At 58.2% G+C, this 20,182-nt stretch overlaps 1 protein-coding gene across 1 annotated transcript in view; it reads left to right on the top strand.

Moving 5' to 3' along the window:
* Positions 1-20,182, top strand: part of SHANK2 (SH3 and multiple ankyrin repeat domains 2) — a 509,419-nt gene that overhangs the window by 57,960 nt on the left and 431,277 nt on the right. Inside the window, exon 3 of the mRNA XM_030332233.1 lies at positions 14,489-14,708. Coding sequence (XP_030188093.1) covers positions 14,502-14,708 — 207 coding nt within the window. The 5' untranslated portion in view covers positions 14,489-14,501. The remainder of the gene's footprint in view (positions 1-14,488; positions 14,709-20,182) is intronic.

Here is a 20,182-nt window from a genome sequence, read left to right as displayed (position 1 = left end):
CTTCATCTTTGACAGATGTTTCCACTGGTCATGAAATTCTAGTTTTGCCTTTTTTCCTTCGAGCACGGCCGAGATGGTCTTCCAACGTCCATTCACTTGTATGGTTTCCCGCCAGAAATCCGCTGTCGTTCTGAAGCGTGACTTCTTTTCAGATGTAAAAGGCCTTTATGTTTTTGGCTCTTTGTCCGCCGTTAAGCTTGTTCTCCTTATCTTTAATTTTGATTTATTATGGGGCGGTTCAGTTTTCGTTATGATTCTTGTGCGTGGATTTCATTGAGATTCTTGAGTTTGTGGGTGTGTATAACTTTCATCAAATGTGTGCTATTTGTGGCCAGAATGTTTGGCCACATCTTCAAGCAGTTTTTCTCTACCCCCTCCCCGTTTGGTCAGGGACTTCAGCGATACATACGTTAGGCTGCTTGAAGTTGTTTCATAGCTTACCGATCATCTGTTCTTTTAGCGTAACTTGTCGTTATTTTCCCTGTATTTCATTTCGCAATTCTTCAATCTCACCAGTCTTTTTTGTCTGGTATCTAATTTGCCACTAATCCCATCTGGTGTCTGTTTCATTTCAGATACTACGTTTTTCATCTTTGGAAGTTTGATTTATTTAGTTTTTGTCTCTCATGATCATAAAGAATGTAGGTCCTAGGCTTTTTAGTGTCTTGCCTGCTAATTCTAACATCTGTATCAGTTTTGGGCTAGTTTTGGGTGGTTGACATATTCTTCCTCATGGGTCTTATTTCCCTGCTTCTTTGTAAGCCTGGTAACCTTTTATTGTTTGATTAACTTATCAATCTTTTTTCTCGTTAACCTTTGTGAATTGTGGTTTTTTTATCCTGAGTCTGTGTATCTCTGCATGTGTCCGAATATTCTTGAACCTTGTTCTGACCTTAAAAAGCATGGTCGTTTCCAGTCTTGCCTTCAGCGTGTGTTCAGTGGGATCGCGGAGGTGTTTAGTCCTGGCCTCAATGGTTCCCAGTCTGGAGGCAAAACCCTCCGTGTGTTCGGCGCCCCCGAGTCACGGGGTTTTCCAGGTTGGCCGGTGGGAACGGCACTCTTCCGGGACCTGTGTGGTTGATGTGTGTTGTTACCTCTGACCCTGCGGGTGCCTCCTTCCCCAGCCCCGGGTGGCTTTGTCACATGCGTGCGTTGATCCCCTGCCCCAGAACACTCAGAGGGACCCACTGTATGTCTCCTGTGGCCTCCGTGCCCAGCCTTCCCTCCCTGCCCTCCGCCCTGCAGATGGCGGCCTTGACCTCCCTGCACTCCTGACGCCGTTGCCCCACCAGGAACTCCCCCCGCTTCGTTGGGCGGCGCTTTCTCTCGGGATGGCCTAGAAAAGCCGCGAAGGCAGTAGGCTGGGACCCATCATAGGGCTCACCTCTATTGTGTCCCGTCTCTCATGGATTCCTGTCCTGCCTTTGAAACCAAGTTTTTCGTATATTTTAGCCTATTCTGGTGATTCCAGGCAGGAGACTACATCCAGCACTGTTACCGTGTCTCACCTGGACGTGGGGGTCCCTCTCTCTCTCTCTCTCTCTCTCTCTCTCGTGTCTCTGTCCGTTGTCTCCACCTCTCTCCACCCGCTTCCAGTCTGTCCCTCCCCTGCTCTTACCTGTCTCTGTTCGCCTCCCTCTGTGCTCTCTCCAGGTCCCCTCTCTCTGCCTCACTGTCCCCGTGACCACTGTTGGCAGCCGTGGCTTCCCGTTCACGACCTCTGTGGTCCAAGCACCATCAGTTTTGTGTTTTCTGGAGAGAACTGTCTTGCCCCGGTCTGCTCACACGGGACCCCCTCACCGGTGCCTCACGGTCCCCCAACCTGCGTCTGCTTGTTTACTATTCTTCGAGTGAGGACTCAGGCAGACGAGGGGCTCAGGAAGCAGCCGTGCGTACAACGGGTTCTGCACCAGCTCTCCTGTAGTGACACAAAGAACAAACGCTATACAGAGTTAGTGAAATTTGTGAAAACCAAGGTGGTAGGTGTGGCTGAAGGAGCATGAGCTCTGCTCATGCGTATTCTTAGCTTAAGAACAGGGGTCGGGGCGCCTGGGGGCTCGGTCGGTGGAGCGTCCGACTCTTGGTACCGGCTCAGGTCATGATCCCACGGTTTCATGGGTTCAAACCCCACGTCGGGCTCTGTGCTGACAGTGTGGAGCCTGCTTGGGATTCTCTGTCTCTCTCTGTCCCTCTGCCCCCCCCCCCCCCCCCCGCTCACTCTGTCTCTGTATCTCTCAAAATAGATAAATAAGCTTAAATTTAAAACAAACAAAAAAAAGAGGGGCACCTGGGTGGCTCAGTCGGTTAAGCGTCCGACTTCGGCTCAGGTCATGATCTCGTGGTCCGTGAGTTCGAGCCCCGCGTGGGGCTCTGTGCTGACAGCTCAGAGCCTGGAGTCTGCTTCCGATTCTGTGCCTCCCCTGCTTTCTCTCTTTCTCTCTTTCAAAAATAAACATGAAAAAAGTACTAAAAATAAAGAAAGGGTGGTCAGGGAAGGGTGTTCAGGGAAGAGGAAGGAGGAGAGGAGGGATACTAGAGGGAACAGAGGGTGCGGGGTGGGGGCGCTCAGTGTCCACCGCCCCAGGGGCTCCAGCAGCGCGGCCATTCTGTGGGATTCCTCCCCAGAGCCCGTATCCCTCCTTCCCTCATCTGGTCTCTGCCTCGAGTGAGCAGAGGTCACTGTAAGTGTCACTGGTGATTCTGTGTCCGATGATTGCTTCCTTATTCTGAACAGACACCAGGACCAGACTGTAGGTGCACATGCAGCCCACAGAGAACTAAGTTAAGAACAGCATTGGAGACGCTTCCCTTGAGTGTGAATTCTTGGTGCGTTTGCATCCCGTGGCCGTCAGAGTATGCTACCAAGGGCTGGTGGCTCAAAGCGGCAAAAATGCGTTCTCTCGTTGTTCTGAAGGCTGAACGTCCGCAACGGGGGCATCTGCGGGGCTGTCCTCCCTCCTTCCAGCTCATGGCGACAGCTGGCAGCCCGTGGCATTCCTTGGCTGCTGGACGCCGCCTCCAGCGTCCCCGCCCCGACACCGCGTGGCTTTCTCGAAAGGACGCATCACGCGTCGGGGGCCACCCTCCCCGCCGTGACCTCGCTCACTCATTACATCTGCACAGACCCTGTTTCCCGATAAGGTCCCGTTCTGAGGTTGCAGGTGAGTGTGAATTTTGGGGGGACTCTGTTGAGCCCAGCACGTCAAGTGATTATGCCTCTCCCTGCTCAGAAGTGACAGCGAGGGGGGTCGGGTGCTGGACAGGACGCTCCCTTCCCAGCCTCCATCACCCGGAGACGCGGCCCTGAGGCGCGTCTGGGAAGGATCCTGAATGTGCTGCACGCACCGTGCTCTCCCTTTGCACGGGTGCCGGGGCTCAGAATGAGGCCCGGCCACCTGCCGCCGTCCCGGCCCCGCGCCTGCAGGGTGCGCGTGCCCTGCTTTTCTGGGAGGCTCTCTGCTTGTGGGCCACGCATCTAGGAACGCACACGTTCTGTGTGACGCCGTCCGGCCCTCCCAGGACCCTGTACGGAGAAAGCCGATGGACACACGGGGCAGGATACTCGGAGCCTGCAGCTTTTCAACAAGGTTGCGTGAGGGAGCACACCTTCGCACCCGTGGCCGCTGCTCCGCGTGCTGGGTGTGGAGGCCTTTCCTGGGCACCCTTCCTGCCGCGTGGGGTCAGGGAGTGGCCGGTGGGGGTCACGGACAATGGTGCCCGTGGATGTGAGGTGGGGAGCGTCCCGTGTGCCGGCTGTGCTGGGAGTCCCGACAAGCATCTGCCCCTCTCGGTGACAGCACAGCACAGGGGGCGCTGAGCCCGTGATGCTCCTTGTCTCATCGGAGCCTCAGGGGCCCGCTGGGGACGTCCCCTCGTGCCCCCCCACCCCTGCCGCAGCCCCGGACCAGGTCCCCCAGAGGGGCAGGGGCCTCGGGAGTGGAGGTGGGCCTTCCCCGGCTGGGATAGACGGGGTAGACGGAATATTCATGCTCCCCCCTCCTAAATTCCTGGCCCCCATGCGGCTGTAATTGGAGATGGGGCCTTTAGTGAAGCAGGTGACGTAGGCAAAATGACGTCGTCACTGGGGTGGGGCCTTGATCCTGCAAGATTAGCGTCCTTGTAAGAAGAGTCGCCACAGAGCTCCCTCCCTCCACGTGAGGACACAGCGAGGGTGCAGTTCGCAAGCCGTGAGGACCGTGCTGGTCCCCTGATCTCGGACTTGAAGATGAACGTCTGTTGTGTAAGCCCCCCATCGGTGGCGTTTTGTTACGGCTTCAGGCAGACAAAGACCCTGGGCCTTGTCCCCACCCTGGGTCTGGCAGAACGCCCTGGGCGTTCACGGGGCGTCCGCTCTCCCGCAGACTGTAGGCACGGTGAAGGTCAGATTGCGGTCTGGAGGGGGCCTCTGAGCCCCGCCGTGAGCGCTCAGTGTAGGGGAGCGGTCGTGCCCCCCTCTCGGCAGGCCTGTCCGGATGTTTGGGCGGGGCAGGAGTACACGCGCTTCCTGTTTAAAATGATCCAGCCAGGGGCGTCTGGGGGGCTCAGTCGGTTGAGCGTCTGATTTTGGCTCAGGTCACGATCTCGTGGTTCGTGAGTTCGAGCCCCGCGTCGGGCTCTGGGCTGACAGCTCGGAGCCCTGGCTCCTCCTTCCGATTCTGTGTCTCCCTCTCTCTCTGCCCCTTCCCTGTTCACGCTCTGTCTCTCTTCTTTCTCAAATATAAGTAAACATTAAAAATAATAAAATGATACATGCAGCTAGCAAGCTGTTAGATAAAACATGTTTTCACAGAGACACCTTCATAGAGACAAAATTTTAAAAGTGTTTGGAGATTTAGGGCCACCTGGGTGGCTCAGTCGGTTAAGCATCCGACTTCAGCTCAGGTCATGATCTCACAGTTTGTGAGTTCGAGCCCCATGTTGGGCTCTGTGCTGACAGCCTGGAGCCTGCTTTGGATTCTGTGTCTCCTTCTCTCTCTGCTCCTGCCCTACTCACACTCTGTCTCTCAAAAAGTGAATAAACGTTAAAAATATTTAAAAAACAAAGTGTTTGGAGATTTGTCATTTCATGGGAGTGGAAGCTGGCATTGTACTAAATATGACTGAATCCAGCAACGTCTGGAAAATAGTAAACGTTGTTAATTTTTACCTATTCCGTAAAATGTACTTGTCCTGCCTTCTGTTTAGCGAAATTGCTACGCATAATTTATGTTCCGCTGAGAACATAATCTAAATAATTAAAAACTTAATATATTAATGCACACAGAATGGGGATGTATTTTCAAAAGAACAGAAGGGAAAATAAATTTAAGCATTTTTGGGTAAGATTCCAAAAAGGACAGCTACTGAAATATTTCAAATGACCCACGAAAAGGCAGAATACAAATTAAAATTCCTGAGCCTTGTAATTTCAAGCGGCCATCATTGAAAACAGCAACACTTAAAGTCGGCCTCCTGAGAAATTAATTTCCCGGGCCATTTTTATGAACCCAGAACGAGTAGCCAATGGGAAGATTCAGCGTCTTCTGCGTGGGTCGTATTTTATGGGTTGTTGAATGTTCCCAACTGTTCCTCAGACACCGCGTGGCACCGTTGTGAACACAGGCCCACCTTGGAGATGCGCCAGGCTGGGTTCCAGACCACCGCCAGGGAGCGAAGACCGCAGCCGAGCCGGGCAGGCGAGGGGCTCAGTTTCCCGGCACGTATAAATGTTAGGTTTGCACTACGCTGCCCTCTGTTAAGTGTGCAAAGCAGCATGTCTAGAAAGTAATGAGCATGCTTTATTTGTATTTAAAAAAGTTGTTTCTTAATGTTTATTTTTGAGAGAGACAGCTTGAGCAGGGAGGGGCAGAGAGAGAGGGAGACGCAGAATCCGAAGCGGGCTCCAGGCTCCGAGCTGTCCGCACAGAGCCCGACGCGGGGCTCGAACCCATGGACCGTGAGATCGTGACCTGAGCCGAAGTCGGACGCTCAACCGAATGAGCCCCCCCCCCCTCCTCCGGGCGCCCCAGTAATGTGCATACTTTAAAGAATACTTTGTTGTGGGGGTGGGGGGCTCAGCCAGTTAAGCACTGATTCCAGCTCAGGTCATGATCTCGTGGTTCGTGGGTTCGGGCCCCGCGTCGGGATCCTCTCTCTCCTTCTCTCTCTGCCCACCCCTCTCAAAATAAATAAACTTAAAACAATTCCTTTGTTGCTAAAAAATGCTAGCCGTCATCTGAGCTCCCCCTGAATCTTTATCGCTGATCACAGATCACTGTAACAGACAGAATAACAATGAAAATTTTGAAATGTTGCAAGAATTACCAAAACGCGACACAGACCCAGAAAATGAGCCAATGTACTGGGGAAATGGCGCCGGGAGGCTCGCTGGGCGCAGGGTCGCCGCGGACCCTCCGCTTGCAAAACACGTGACGTCCTTGAAGGTCAATAAAGGAAAGTGTGAGAAAGCGAGGTAGCCTGCAGTTCCTTCTGGAACCGGGGACTGGGAAGTTACACGTCCTTTTACCAGAAGCGCTGGGACCCTCGTTGGCCGGTCTCTTACCTGAGCACTTCGCCTGCTCACGCCATCCGTCCGTCCGTCCATCCGTCCCTGCGGCACTGGAGGAGGAGGGGGACGTGGGTCAGTGGCGGTGACAGGAAGGTGACTCCCTGAGGCAGGCAGTCACTGGGGAGGCTCCAGGCTCCTGGCCTGTGCTGGGCCCTGAGCTGGGTGGGGCCGGGTGTGGGCTCGGCCAGGGGAGGGCATCCCGCGGGGGCGGGGGGTGCTGCTCACAGAGAAGAGGTCTCTGCTCCCGAGAAGATCCAGATGACAGGGTCTGAGGTGTCACCCGTGCCCTGGCCGGGCCCCTGGACAGGCTGAGCTTAAAGCGCCTGAGGACAGACATCTCTGGGTCCACAGGTCCCGCCGTGGGGTTTGACAGGCCGCTCAGAACGGACTCTGGGCCTGCTGTGTGGGTCACTGTCCGCACCGGGGGGCGGGGGGCAGCGGGCCGTGCTGGGGAGAGGGTGCCGGAAGGGCGTCTCCCGCCAGGAGGTTGGCACCTCCGTTCTGAACTCCCCGGAGCGGGGAGGTGTTTCCTCCAGACGCTCTCTTAGGAAGGCCAAGGTCGTGGGTGCAGAGGACGGGCAGAGTCCCACAGCCGTGGCAATAACAGGAATTAAAGGAAAGCCGTCCTCGGCTTAAATACTGTCATCAGGGGTGTCGGCAGGCCTGGGGGTGGCTGCAGCCCCGCCCACCGCACAGCAGGTGTCCCGGGCCTCTCACGTGGCCCCCAAGCCGGCTAGGGCCCGTCTCGGGGTTGGGAATTGTAAAAGCATTTTCATAACAGACACATCCCAGCTTTCAGATCTCGGTGACATTCGTTTCCCCCCCGGAAATCTCAGAGCTCTGTAATTTTGTTTGAGGCGCCCGGTTCCCAGACCCGGTAATTAGACTTGGCCGCTGGGAACCCATCGTCTGGAAGGTGTGTGTGTCCGCCCTGTGCAAGGCCCCACAGACGGCGCTGCCCCAGCTGGAGCCACTTGGGGAAGCCGGCCTCCCTCCCAACCCCGCGGGCGGGGGTGGGGGGCGGCGGGGACCTTGGCCGATGCTCCCTCGGTGGTAGGTCAGCGTGCATCGGGCAGGAGGACTCGGGCCGTGCCGCCTTCTCCGGGCATTCCCAGCACAGGGGCCAGAGCCCGGCAGGGGCAGGCCAGCTAGACGGCTGGGGCTGGGACCCGCTCCTGAGTCCGGAATGCCCTGCCCGTCCAGGCCGTGCAACCATATTGTGATTTTGCGTTTCATCTCGGAGCCCGAGGGCAGCTAGTTCGTGAGAGCCGGAGACGAGGAACCAGCTGAACTTTTCCCTGGCGGGTCAGGGTCCAAGGGAGGAAGCGGGAAGTTTGCCTGAGGAAGGACGTGAACAATAATGCATCTGTTAAAACGGAGCGGGGGCAGGGGGAGCTTGTGGGAAGTCTGTCCTGGCGGCCCAGCCTCCCGTAAGCCTACGACTGCTGTAAGCGTTAAGGTCCACGCTTTAAAAACATATACAAATATATCCATAAATGCCAACATTCTGCACCCCGCCTGCTGGTGTCCATCAGCCGCCGTGTGGACGAGGGGCGTGCTTTGGTGCCCAGACGGGAGGGAATCGACCCGCTTTCCCCTTCTGGGGCCGCACACTGCCCTCCCCTTCTCGCGCGGTCAGTTCAGGCTCAAAGCTCCTTGGTGCCCAGCGCAGGTTGTCTTGGGGGTTTCCTGGGAGCGGCTCCAAGGGCACATCCGGAACCCACCCGTCCCGTCTGGGCCGTCCAGCCGAGGCGCCCTCCCTGCTGGCGTCACGAGGGGCTGGGGCCGGGGCAGGTCCCTTCCTGGCTGCCCTTATCTGAGTAGGAGCCGTAATGATAATCCTCCTGCCTACCACACCGTTGCGAGGGTGTGGCGCTTGGGGTCGGTGCGCCTCGGCTCTTCCAGAAGCGTCAGCTGTGCCCGGACCACACTGGGTGCCCCTCGGCCTCACCCATGCGTCTCTTTTCAGAATCTGGAGTAGACTTGATTGATCAGGGACTTGTGTCCAAAAAACCACTAGGAGGCAGATCCTAGGTTATAGTCATTGGATTTTTACAGCCACTGTTAATTAAAAACATTGTAACCATACAGAAAGGGAGGAGAACGTAATAAGTTATTTATTTATTATTTTTTTAATTGTCAATTTTTTTAAGGTTTTTATTTATTTTTGAGACACACACACGCACAGTGTGAGTAGGGGAGGGGCAGAGAGAGAGGGAGACACAGAGTCCGAAGCAGGCTCCAGGCTCCAGGCTCCGAGCTGTCAGCACGGAGCCCGACGCGGGGCTCGAACCCACGAACCGTGAGATCATGACCTGAGCCAAAGTCGGACGCTCAACCGACTGAGCCCCCGGGTGCCCCAAATATTGCATCAAAGCATAATCCGTTCGGTGTTCATTACTTAGGCCTTTTAAAAAAAAGTTTACTTACTTATTTCATAAAAACATTTGAAGATTTTGCCATACGTTCATATACGGTTCCACTTTTCTGTATTTACGTGAGAGAATCAGGTAGCTCAGCCGAGTTCTGTCCCGTCCACAGCGTGAGCTGTGGTCGCGCACGTGGTTACGTGTATCGTTACAGCCACAGCCGTCTGCCGGCCTGACCTGGGCTGGATTGATGAAAGGACTCGGGGAACCAGGGAAGGAGCTCGGGTGGATGACGTGGCACCAACAGGTGTCGGGACGGAGAGGACGGACCTCGTTTATCCAGACACGGCGGGGATGGGAACAGAGATGTTACTCGGGAGGCTGGTTCCACAAATGCCAAGATAACCTGGGTAGGTGGGTGATTCTTTCCCCTGGCCCTTCCGGCTTCTCCTCCCCGGCCCCCGCCCCCCCTGCCCCCGGCTCCCCACTCCCTGCAGCCCAGAGCTCACGCCGACTGGCGGGCGATTCCAAACCATGCGTGTGGCAGCCTGGGTGCCCCCAGCATTTGGTGCCAATTCCTGCAGCCACGACGGTGACCCCGTGTGTCCACGTCTGTGCACGGTCCCCGTGCAGCCCCCTGGGGGTCTCCCTGCCTTGAGGATGAGTGAATTTTATGCATTTGAGCGAGGTAAAGGTGGAATCAGAAAATCCTGCTGCCAGCTTGTCGCGTATATAGGGTGCTTTGTGTTTTCTTCTTCTTATTTTTAATCATTTTTAAAAAAAAATTTTTTTTAACGTTTATTTATTTTTGAGACAGAGAGAGACAGAGCATGAACGGGGGAGGGTCAGAGAGAGGGAGACACAGAATCTGAAACAGGCTCCAGGCTCTGAGCAGTCAGCACAGAGCCCGACGCGGGGCTCGAACTCACATACCGCGAGATCGTGACCTGAGCCGAAGTCGGACGCTTAACCGACTGAGCCACCCAGGCGCCCCGCCTTTTAATCTTTATTTTTGAGAGAGAGAGAGAGGACAGAGCGTGAGCAGGGGAGGGGCAGAGAAGGGGGAGACTCAGAATCTGCAGCAGGCTCCAGGCTCAGACTGTCAGCACAGAGCCCGACACAGGGCTTGAACCCACAAACTGTGGGATCGTGACCTGAGCCAAAGTCGGACGCTTTAATTGGCTGAGCCACCCCAGGCACCCCCGTTTTTCCTTGTTAATAGGCTCCCCAGGGGGGTGGGTGAGAGAAACACGTTCTGGGGGTCAGTGCACGTTACTGACCTGTGTTTTTATAGCCGCCCCAGAGGTCGGTGTGCCGAAACGCTTGCCCAGGGGTGGCGGGGGCAACCTTTCCTCCCCCAGTCCGGCACTGACTTCCCGAGCGAGGCTGGGTTCCGTGGCATTGCGCCTTTCGGAGCCTGCCCTGCCCACCTCACTGTGGGGTGAAGAACCCCCATGGCCCCTCTGACCCCCACGGTGTTGCCGGATAAAATGCAGGACGCCCGGTTCTGTTTGAATTGCAGACGAACAAAGAATAAAGACGAACACGGTTTTCCGTGGCAGCGCGTCCCACGCGATGTTTGGGAAATATGTCCAGTAAAACGTATTTATTGTTGACCCGAGATGAAATGTGGCCGGGCGCCTTCTCTGCCACCTGGCCGTCCTCCCGGGAGTTAATAATTAAATGCTTTCCCAGGGCTCTGCCTTTCCCACGGGCCTGCCCGTCTCGTGGCTCAAGCCCCGTTTCAGGTCAGGACCTTGTGCTCAGGTCTGCGCCCCGAGCTCCCGGGCCGTGTCCTCCGAAGGTCCAGGGCGCAGGCCTTTTCCTCTTCAGACCCGCCCAGTGGGGCCTCCTGCGCCCGCACTTTGGTGGCAGGCGCATCCGTTCGCGGGTGTCACCCCGGGCCAGTGTGAGGCACCCTTGCGCGGGGGCCGCGTGCGGAGGTCCGTGGGTCACAGGAGCCCCTTCCTCTTCTGGCCGTCGGTTCTGTTTCCGGAGTCGAGTTTGACTTCCGTTGGCGTGAGCACCGTCGAGTCCCGTCCCGCCTTCTTTAATTTTCTGGACAGTAAACCCCCGCGGGGGTTGTGCGCATTTCCCGACGGCTCAGACCTGCGTGTCCCTGACGGTCGCCGGGCCGGTGGGTCCAGCTGCAGACGTGTTGCGGGGCTGGTAGAGTGACCGCTAGGGACGCTGAGTTCCCCACGAGTGTCCTGGCCGAGCGTGTGCCCGAATCTGTCCCCCGTGAAACTGCCTGCCCGCCAGCCGCGGCCGAGCTCACCGTGCCGTCCGGCCACCTCGGGGCCTGTGCTTCGGCCCCTGTGCCCACCTCTCCCTGTCCGCTGAGGGCCCACGGTGTCCCCACTGCTGAGGGGGGTGGCGACGAATAAACAGAGCCCCCGTGCACACGGACGCTGAAGTGTCCCCCGAGCAAGGTGACCCTGGGGAGCAGCTCACATCGAGGCTGCGGAGGGCTTTCGAGGAAGGGAGCCAGGGCGGGCGTAGATGGGGAGCAGTGCCCTGGCCGCCACCTTAGGAAGCGGGGCTGGGATCCTGCGTGAGCCCCCCGCGGAAGTAACTCGGCCCTTGAACCGTCTCAGACGGGCGTGCACTGTGCCCGCTTCTGCTGGGGGCTGTCCGCCCGCCCGTCTTGCGGATGCTGACCCTCGAGGCCCGACCGCGAGCCCCTGGGGCCGGCGCCCATCCTTCGTGGGGAGAGCTGGTGGGCCTGGTGGGCCTGGGACGGCCCCCTTCACTTCCACCTGGCTTCCCATAAACCTGACGGCGTCCCTGCCCATCAGACAGGGATGCCCTGCTGTCCTGTGAGTGGGAGGCCACCCTCGCCGTGTCCTCTCTGTGTCTCTTGGTCCCCGCAGGATCCGGAAGCAGCACAGGCACGCGGTGAGGAGGGGATGACGTAGTTCTTTATCGGACCCCCGTCAGGGCAGGAAGCGGCCCCCCACCCGGGAGCCCCGAGTGACGGACAGACCCGTCGGCTGTGTCCGCTCTGACCCCTGAGGCTGCGAACGCCGCGCCTCCCCGCTGTCCCTCACCCCCGGGAAAAGGCAGGTTTGTGTCTGCGCCCCTGTGGCCCCGCTGAGCTCTTTTAGGTGCGGCCACGGTCCCCTGGGGAGCTGCCGAGACCGCGTCCCGACCCATCCACCCAGAAATTCTGGTGCCTCTCTTGTTCTGAACCTCCTCCGGGTGACTTCTCTGCAGCCGGGACGAAGAGCGGCTTTTCTAGAGGAAACACGTCGCCGGAACCTGGGACATAGTTGCAAGTGGTGATGTGTGTGCAACTATACGACGTCTTTACAAGCGAACGTTTGTGTTACTTATGATAACATCATGATTACTGGCACGCGATGCGGAAATAACTGTACGTTATTGTATGACTTCTGCACCCTCGTTGTGACTATTCTGTATCACAAAGGCCGTGCATAGGGCATTCTGTGCAGTTACGTTCTTTCTTGCCTGGGGAGATGGTGATTGCAGTTTGGCCGGGCTGCTGGGGACCCTGCTAGGCTGGAGCCAGGGACACCCAGGTCCTGTCCCTGGCCACAGCCCTCTTGGCTCTGACCAGATTTTACAGTCCTCTGGATGGGGGAACGGGAAGCTCGAATCACGGAGACGTCTGGCAGTGACCACAGAAAAGACCCATCGGCTCTGACGCTTTAATTCGGAATCACACTGGCGTTAACTTTGGGGATTTTAACCGAAAACTAAGGATCCTCCTGGGTGATTGGGGTGATCGTGTCACTGGCCCGGTGACCCTCTGCGGGTGGTCTAGGGAGAGATGACTCTGGTCGGACTCTCTCTCGCACTCGTGGTGTGAGGGCTGGAAGGTAACTGCCACCAACCAGGAGAGCCCGGGGCAGAGCTGGAGAGCCCCCTGGGGCCCACGCCGCCATCCCCAGCATCGCCTGAGCCTCCCGATGGTCACCACAAACCAGAAATTTGGCTTCTCGTATGAAATCCTTAGGTTTGCAAACATTTAAAGCCCCGCGCAGGCCAAACAAAACAGGGTCTGTTGGCCACGCGATGGTGGCCCCTTCCCCAAGGACGGTGCAGACCCGCTGGGCAGTAAGGAGCCCTTGACCTTGGTCAGGGCCTCTCCATTCCCCTGGCGAGGGGGTGCATTTCTGGAGGGGCTCCTTTGCTATGTTGGGCCTCCTGTGTACCTGGGTGTCTGGTGACCCCGGGAAAGTCTTGGGGGGGGGCGCCCCTGGTGGCCGCCTGCGCCCCAGGACTGACCCCACGGGCAGAGCAGTGGAACCTTCCACAGGGTGTTTGCTGTCGTTAAACGAACTCTGGAAGTAAACAGTGCGAGCCAGTTTTCCCACGATGAACACAGAGCTGACGCTGGGTGATCTGTGCCCCACCTGGGGCTTTCCTGAGCCTCCCGGGGTCACGAAACACGAGAGCGGGGGCCATGCAGCCCAGCACCTGCCGGGCCTGGAGCCTGGGCCAGATGGCAGGCGTGCTGCTCTGTCCCCCTCCCTCCTGCAAATGGCTGGGTATTTGGTGTGGGGTCCTCATGTGTGTGTGTGGGGGGGGCCCTTCACGCTCACAGCTGTGCCCTCCGCGGGAAGACGCCAGGACTTAACCAGGCCGTCCCTGAACGGTCAGGGTGGCCTACGTCCCTGGGTGCTCAGGACAGCCCCAATTTTGCAGGGAACAACCTGCCCACGTTCCGTGTGCACAGGGACTTGACCTCTTTCACAGAGTTCACGTACAAGTGGTGTTGGCTGCTTTGGCACGGCACCCCCCGGGTCCCCCCGGCTTTTGTCCTCACCTCTCCGGAGCCCTGCCCACAGGGATGGGGGTGTCATTCGACAGCCTGCTCCCAGAATTACGTCTACATCCTTCTCTGCCCCTCAGCGGCCGTGGTCCGAGGGCCAGTCGGCGGCCCGACCCGGTCTTTGCTGGGGAGCCTCTGCTTGGTGGCACAAAGGCTGTACTTCTAGCTGCCACAGACTTTTGGGGACCCCTGGGTCTCCCCGCATCAGCCTGCTCACGACTTCAGCTCTGCCAGAGTCCTGGGCGCAGGACGATCTCCCCTCTGAGCCTGGCCTTGCCTTTCTGTTCTGTTTTTGCATGTTACCTATCGTTTCTCTGTGTTTGAAGCAGAGGGGTTATTATGACATGAACTTGGTACCTTTGTGACCCGAGCCTGCGTTTCTTCCTCTCCTGCTGCCCTGTCCTGATAGAAAGACAAAAGGGAGTTTTTCTTCCTTACCTTGGGAGGCTTCCAGCTGCCCCCGGGGCTCCTCGGTTAGTCCCCGTGAGCTTTGGTCATAGCCACCGCTAGTTAGGGCTCCCTCCGCGTGCCGGGTTTCCCAGCTCTGGGCAGAGCCCGTGGGCCCCCACGCGGGTCCTGGCCGCCTCCTGGCCCGGGGTTCCAGGGAGCACTGGGGGTGCCGAGTTCTCCCCGCCTTCGGAGGTCTGTGCCTCACTCAACGGTGGCCCGGCCGCCCGTGCAGGGCCGTGAACCCGGGACGCCAGCCTCCGCGAGTGCTGGGGTTTGCCTGTTTTCACGTTGCCTCCTTGTTCTCCTTCTCCCCGCTCCTTACAGACGCAGGGCAGCCATGCCGCGTAGCCCGACGTCCAGCGAGGACGAGATGGCCCAGAGCTTCTCCGACTACTCCGTGGGGTCGGAGTCGGACAGCTCCAAAGAAGAAACCATCTATGACACCATCCGGGCCACAGCGGAGAAGCCCAGCGCCCCCAGGATGGAGGAGAGCCAGGGCCACGCGGTGGTGATCCGTATCCTCATCCAGGACCTGCAGCAGACAGTAGGCCCCGTTGCTCGTTTCGGTCGACGCCAAGCGTGCCTGCGGGCGGCCTCTGCACGGCCCGTCCTGGAGGCGCCCCACACGGCGTGCGCCTGCTGCGCCCTCCCTCCTCCCCATCAGCTGCCTTCGCCTGCACGCTGGCACCTCGGTGCCCTTGCTGAGCACCTGCTGTGTGCCGGGGGCGGGGGAGCCCAGGCCTCGGGGGCACGGGGACCAGCCTTGCCGAGGAAATGCACACAGCGGACGCGTGGGCAGGCGGGGCCTCCGGCACCCGAGGGGGCCCTGCCTCTTCCTCCGCTGCTCTCTGCTCAGTGCGGCACGGCCCCCGGGGTCCCGTGCTCCTTCTCACTTGCCAGGCTGTCCGGCCTGCCCCTCCCTGCACCGCCCACTGCCGACTCCCAGTTGTCCCTCAGGGTCTGGGCCCCATACCTGGGGCGGCCCCGGTAGCCCTCAGGGCTTCTCGTTGGCCCCGGCCCCGGTGTGTGCCCTGCCTTGTGCTCGTTTGGTTCCCGTGGGCCCTTGCTAGTGGGCCTGCCTGTGTGGCCGCTGCCTGGAGGGTCGGCTCGTGGGGACACGGGCGGGGCTGGGGTTGTTGGAGCCGCTGTGTAATGTGTTGGTGCCGTGGGGGAGGCGGAATATGTCACCCGAGACCGCGAGCACCCCCGGGTGCGGGGTGCGGGGTGTGGGGTGCGGGGTGCGGGGGACCCGTCAGGCTGGGCCGGGCGGAGTCTGGGGCACACGGTGACACCAAGAGAGGCGGTCAGAGGCTGGCAGACCCACGGCCAGGCCGAGCAGGTGCACCCAGTGGCAGCAGTCTCTTGTATCCGTGCGTCAGGTGACCTGGTCTCTGAGCACAGCCCTTTCTCCCCTGGGCTCCCCTTTGGGGTGGGACTCAGGGGGCACCCGGGTGAGGTGTGGGTCATCTCACGCTCTCTGTTTTCCTCGTCTCTGTCGGTCGTGTGCGGGTGTGGACCCTGCGCGCTTCAGGTTGAAGGCAGCGGGAGCAGCGGGTGGTGTGGACGGCCTGCGGGGGGCTCTGGGGGGCGGGCCCGGAGCTCTGCGTCCACCCTTTGTGCTAAAGAGCAGAGTCCCCGGGCAGAGGCCGCGGTGGGGAGGGGGTCCTCTCAGGATCAGAGGAAGTGGCCGGTGTCCCCCCCTTTGCGCACGTCAGGCCCCCGCCTCCCGGCACCGTGGGGTCTGCTACGTTGGCTCAGTACCTCGGAGCGTGGGGTCTCCCCTTGTCTGGGGGGAGCAGCTCTAGCAGGACACTGTCCTCTCCAGAGCAGGCCTGGGGGTGCTGGGGTGCATCCTGCTGACCTGTCGCCCACGAGCGGGGTCAGCCAGATGCCGCACCTTCCGGAAGATGCTCCAGAGTGGATCCCGCGGCACTGCAGGCCGCGGGCCGCCCGGCAACACAGGTGTGGCTTTCAGGAGGGCAGGACGGCGTTGAGGCGTTCCGTCTTCTGCGTCGTTTACCATCTCTTACAAAAGTTACTCTTTATAAAGACGTCAGGTGTTGGGAAAGCACAGACACCAGCCCCAGAGTGGCTGCAGCGAGCCTTGGGTCACATCCTGCACGCGACTCTCCAGACGGTGACAGGTGACGGGGTCTGTGCGTACGGACGGAAGCGGGTCGGGGAACACGGGCCGCTGGCAAACCAACGTCGCGTGGTTTTATGTTAACATAAGAGGAGAAAAAGACAGTGAAGGAAATGCTGAACTTGAGCGATTCCTGGGCTGGAGGAGACTCTTTCCAAATCAGTCCGTAAACGTAAACAATTATGAAACGCTGGAAGGCTGGAGGTTTCGTTGTTGTCCCTGATTACGGTTTTCCCCTCCTTTTCTCCTACCATAAGGAACTTGGCACGCTCTCATCTCGTTGGGGTAACTTAAGCTAATTGGAGCGATAAACAGACTTCCAGACGTCAGGTGCTTAACACGGAGACGCTGGACTTCTTTCTCTCAAATCAGCCCGCTGGACCGACGGGGACGAGGCCACAGAGATTCTGTTCCACACAGTCGTCCAGGGACCCAGACCCCTTCCGCTCAGTGGCCGGGCTGCCCCGGGGCTCTGGAGTCCTCCCCGGGTCCCCTGACCTGCCCAGAGGGTGAGGGCGTAGAGAACTGGGACACGTCACTTCCCTGACCGTCCCAGTTCCTCGGGGGCTGCATTTGACTGCACGGGAGGCTGGGAAACGGAGTTTGGCTCTGAGCCTAGGAAGGAAGAGGTCGGTGTTGTGACAAACGGGGAGCTGGTTGTACAGGTGTGCACACGCACACACGTGTGCACGCTCACTCACGCACATGTGCACACACGCACACTCATGCATACACAAGTATACATGTACAGGCACACATGCACTCATGCACATGCACACGCACACACACGTACAGGCACACACATGCACACTCATGTACACGTGCACACACATGCACACAGACGCACACACGCACAGGTACATGTTCACGTATGCACATGTGCACACACCCACACACGCCCACTCATGCAGCCGTGCACACATGTGCACACTCACGCACACACAAGTACACATGTACAGGCACACATACGCTCATGCACACGCACACGCACACACACGTACAGGCACACACATGCACACTCATGTACACGTGCACACACATGCACACACACAGGTACATGTTCACACGTATGCACATGTGCACACACCTACACACGCCCACTCATGCAGCCGTGCACACATGTGCACACTCACGCACACACAAATACACATGTAAGGCCCACATACGCTCATGCACATGCACACACACGCGTACGTGCACACACAGGTACATGTTCACACGTATGCACATGTGCACACACCCACACACACACGCCCACTCATGCAGCCGTGCACACTCATGCACACACAAGGCACACATGTACAGGCATACATGCATGCACACGCACACACGTGCGCACAGCCACACATGTAAGGCACACACATACAGGCACACACATGCACACTCGTACACGTGCACACACACGCACCCACATGTGCACTCATACACACGCATGCACACGCAGGCACACGTACGGGCACATCACACACGCACGCACACGCACCCCCCTCGGCTCCCCCCACCTCCCGAGTCTCGTGGGTGCAGACCTGTCTGCTCACTGTCACCGTCCATCCCGCCGTCCCGCTTCAGGGCTCAGGAGCCTCCTGGTCTGGTCTGGCTTCCACCAGCCAGCTGTTTCTGTTTGTGGTTCTGTTTACTTTATTCTCCTCTTAACTGGAGGGACGTAACTGTCCAGTGGTGCCTTTCAGGAAGCGTTCCTGTGGCCCTGCTTCCTCGGTGGCCGTGCTGTCGGTCTGCGGCAGTCCTGGGCTCTAACGTCGCCTCGAAGCAGCGAGTCCTGAGGTGCTGCTGTAGGGGGCGCTGGCTTCCCGCAGGCCCGTGGTCCCCACGTTTGCGTCCACGGGTCCGTACGTAGCCTTGCTCACGTGTATTCGTGTGTGAAGACGTTTTATTTAATACACGCCCTTGACTCAGGAACCCTGAACACCGACAGTGCCACCGCTCACGCCTGGACGGAGCTCGTGCCACAGGGGAGAAGCACACGGTGCACGTGGCCGTCCTGTGCTTAGACCGCGTCGTGCCATCTCTGCACTGTGCCTCCGACCGTGGGAAACCGCAAAATCACCAGCAGGAGCACAAAAACGGGCCCTGAGTAGAGCCCAGAAGGACTCTGGCGTGCAGGACGCAGGATGAGCTGAATGAACCAAGAAGCCTGTCGCCGTCTCGCTCTACCTTGCCCGGAGCGTGCAGATCGGACGCCACAAACGCTTGGCCGCTGCGTAAGTGGTCACGGAAGAGCCACGGATGCTGACTTGGGGACACAGACGAACGTTAGCGAGGGGGCAGACTCCCAAATGTGGAATCCACGAATAAGGAGAATCGACTGTGCGTGTGTCCCTGTGGTTTTCGTGTCGATTTCTCCGTGCGCCGTCGGAGGCAGGACTCCTTCCCACCTCACCCCACAGCTTCGGGGACGTCGCTCGGCTGCGTCCCGTCGGTGACCTGAGTTTTTCCTTCTTTAACGGGCTCCCTAACGAAGTGGCCTCGGTTCCCGTACGGGAAGCGTTTGGTGCCGGCCGTTCTGTTTCTCCCGGAAAAGCTTCCCACCTGCAGATTCTGTTTGCCCCTCGTTTCTGGGAGGTTTTCTTACACGCCGTCTGGGTTTCCGCGTTGCCGGCTGGGCTCTGTGTTTCTTGGACAGCATCGCCGTCACCTGGGTTTCTCCGTCTGCCTTTTCTCTGACGGCCTTCGTCGCTGGTTCCTCCTTGTCCTCTGCGATTCTCTCGGGTCCTCCTTTATGGTGTTTCCACTTGGACCCACTCTGTTCTGCGATCCCTGATTGAATGTGGTTGTGTGATTTCGGATTTCCGTTTGATTTCGCAGCCCTGCGTGCGCCCATCTTGAAAGCTATTCTTTTCAGCTCTTGGTGTTTTTACTAGGTTTTCTGGCTTCTTCTTTGCCCGTTGTAGGTCTTCCTTCTTTTAATTGGGGCGCGCTCACTCTGGATGAATGCGTGTCTGATTCCCGCGTGCCTTCCCGCCTATTTTCCTTGTCTCCTCTGTGGCATGTCTTTGCCGTCTCCGGGCTGCCTCTGCCTGGCGTGTCCACTTTGGCAGAAACTTGCTGTCTTTCTGGTGCTCTGGTTGCGTGTGGGTGAAGCGTCCTCAGCTCCCTCCCATCCTGATGCCCAATGTCCTGCAGACGCATTCCCTCGGGGGGAAACCCCGGGTCCCGTAACGGCACCGTGGGCCAGTGTATTAAGGTCTTTTTGTTTTCCTGTCACGATGCTGCTCATTAAATTTGTGTGCACAATTTTGTCCCGTCCTTTTTTCGTTATTATTGAAATTTTACTTAGTTGACCTACAGCCCGATGTTGGTCTCAGGAGCAGAATTCAGTGACTCGCCCCTTATGTGCAACACCCAGTGCTCAGCGCACGTGCCCTCCTTAACGCCCCTCCCCCGTCTAGCCCCCCCGCCCCCCCACCTCCCTCCACCAACCCTCAGTTTGTTCTCTGTCATGAAGAGTCTCTTGAGGTTTGTTTCCTTTTCTTCTCTCGCTCCCTGCCCTGTTCCTCTGTTTTGTTTCTTCAATTCCGTGTATGAGTGAAGTCCTACGGTACTTGTCTTTCTTGGGTCGGTTATTTCGCTTAGCGTAAGAAACTCTTGTTCCGTCCACGTGGTGGCAAATGGTGGCATTTCCTTCTTTTTTATAGCCAAGTAATATTCTACTGTGTGTATAAACCACATCTTTATTCATTCATCAGTCTGTGGACGCTGGGGCTCTTTCCATCCTTTGGCTGTTGTCGATAGTGCTGCTGTAAACACCGGGGTGCATGTGCCCCTTCGAAACAGCACACCTGTATCCCTTGTAGTGCGATTGCTGGGTCGTAGGGTAGTTCTATTTTTAGTTTTTGGAGGACCCTCTACACTGTTTT

The sequence above is a fragment of the Lynx canadensis genome, chromosome D1 (assembly GCF_007474595.2).
Source record: "Lynx canadensis isolate LIC74 chromosome D1, mLynCan4.pri.v2, whole genome shotgun sequence".
Classification (NCBI taxonomy): Eukaryota; Metazoa; Chordata; class Mammalia; order Carnivora; family Felidae; genus Lynx; species Lynx canadensis.
Note: the sequence above shows the minus strand (reverse complement) of the source record. Positions and strands in the feature narration are given on the sequence as shown.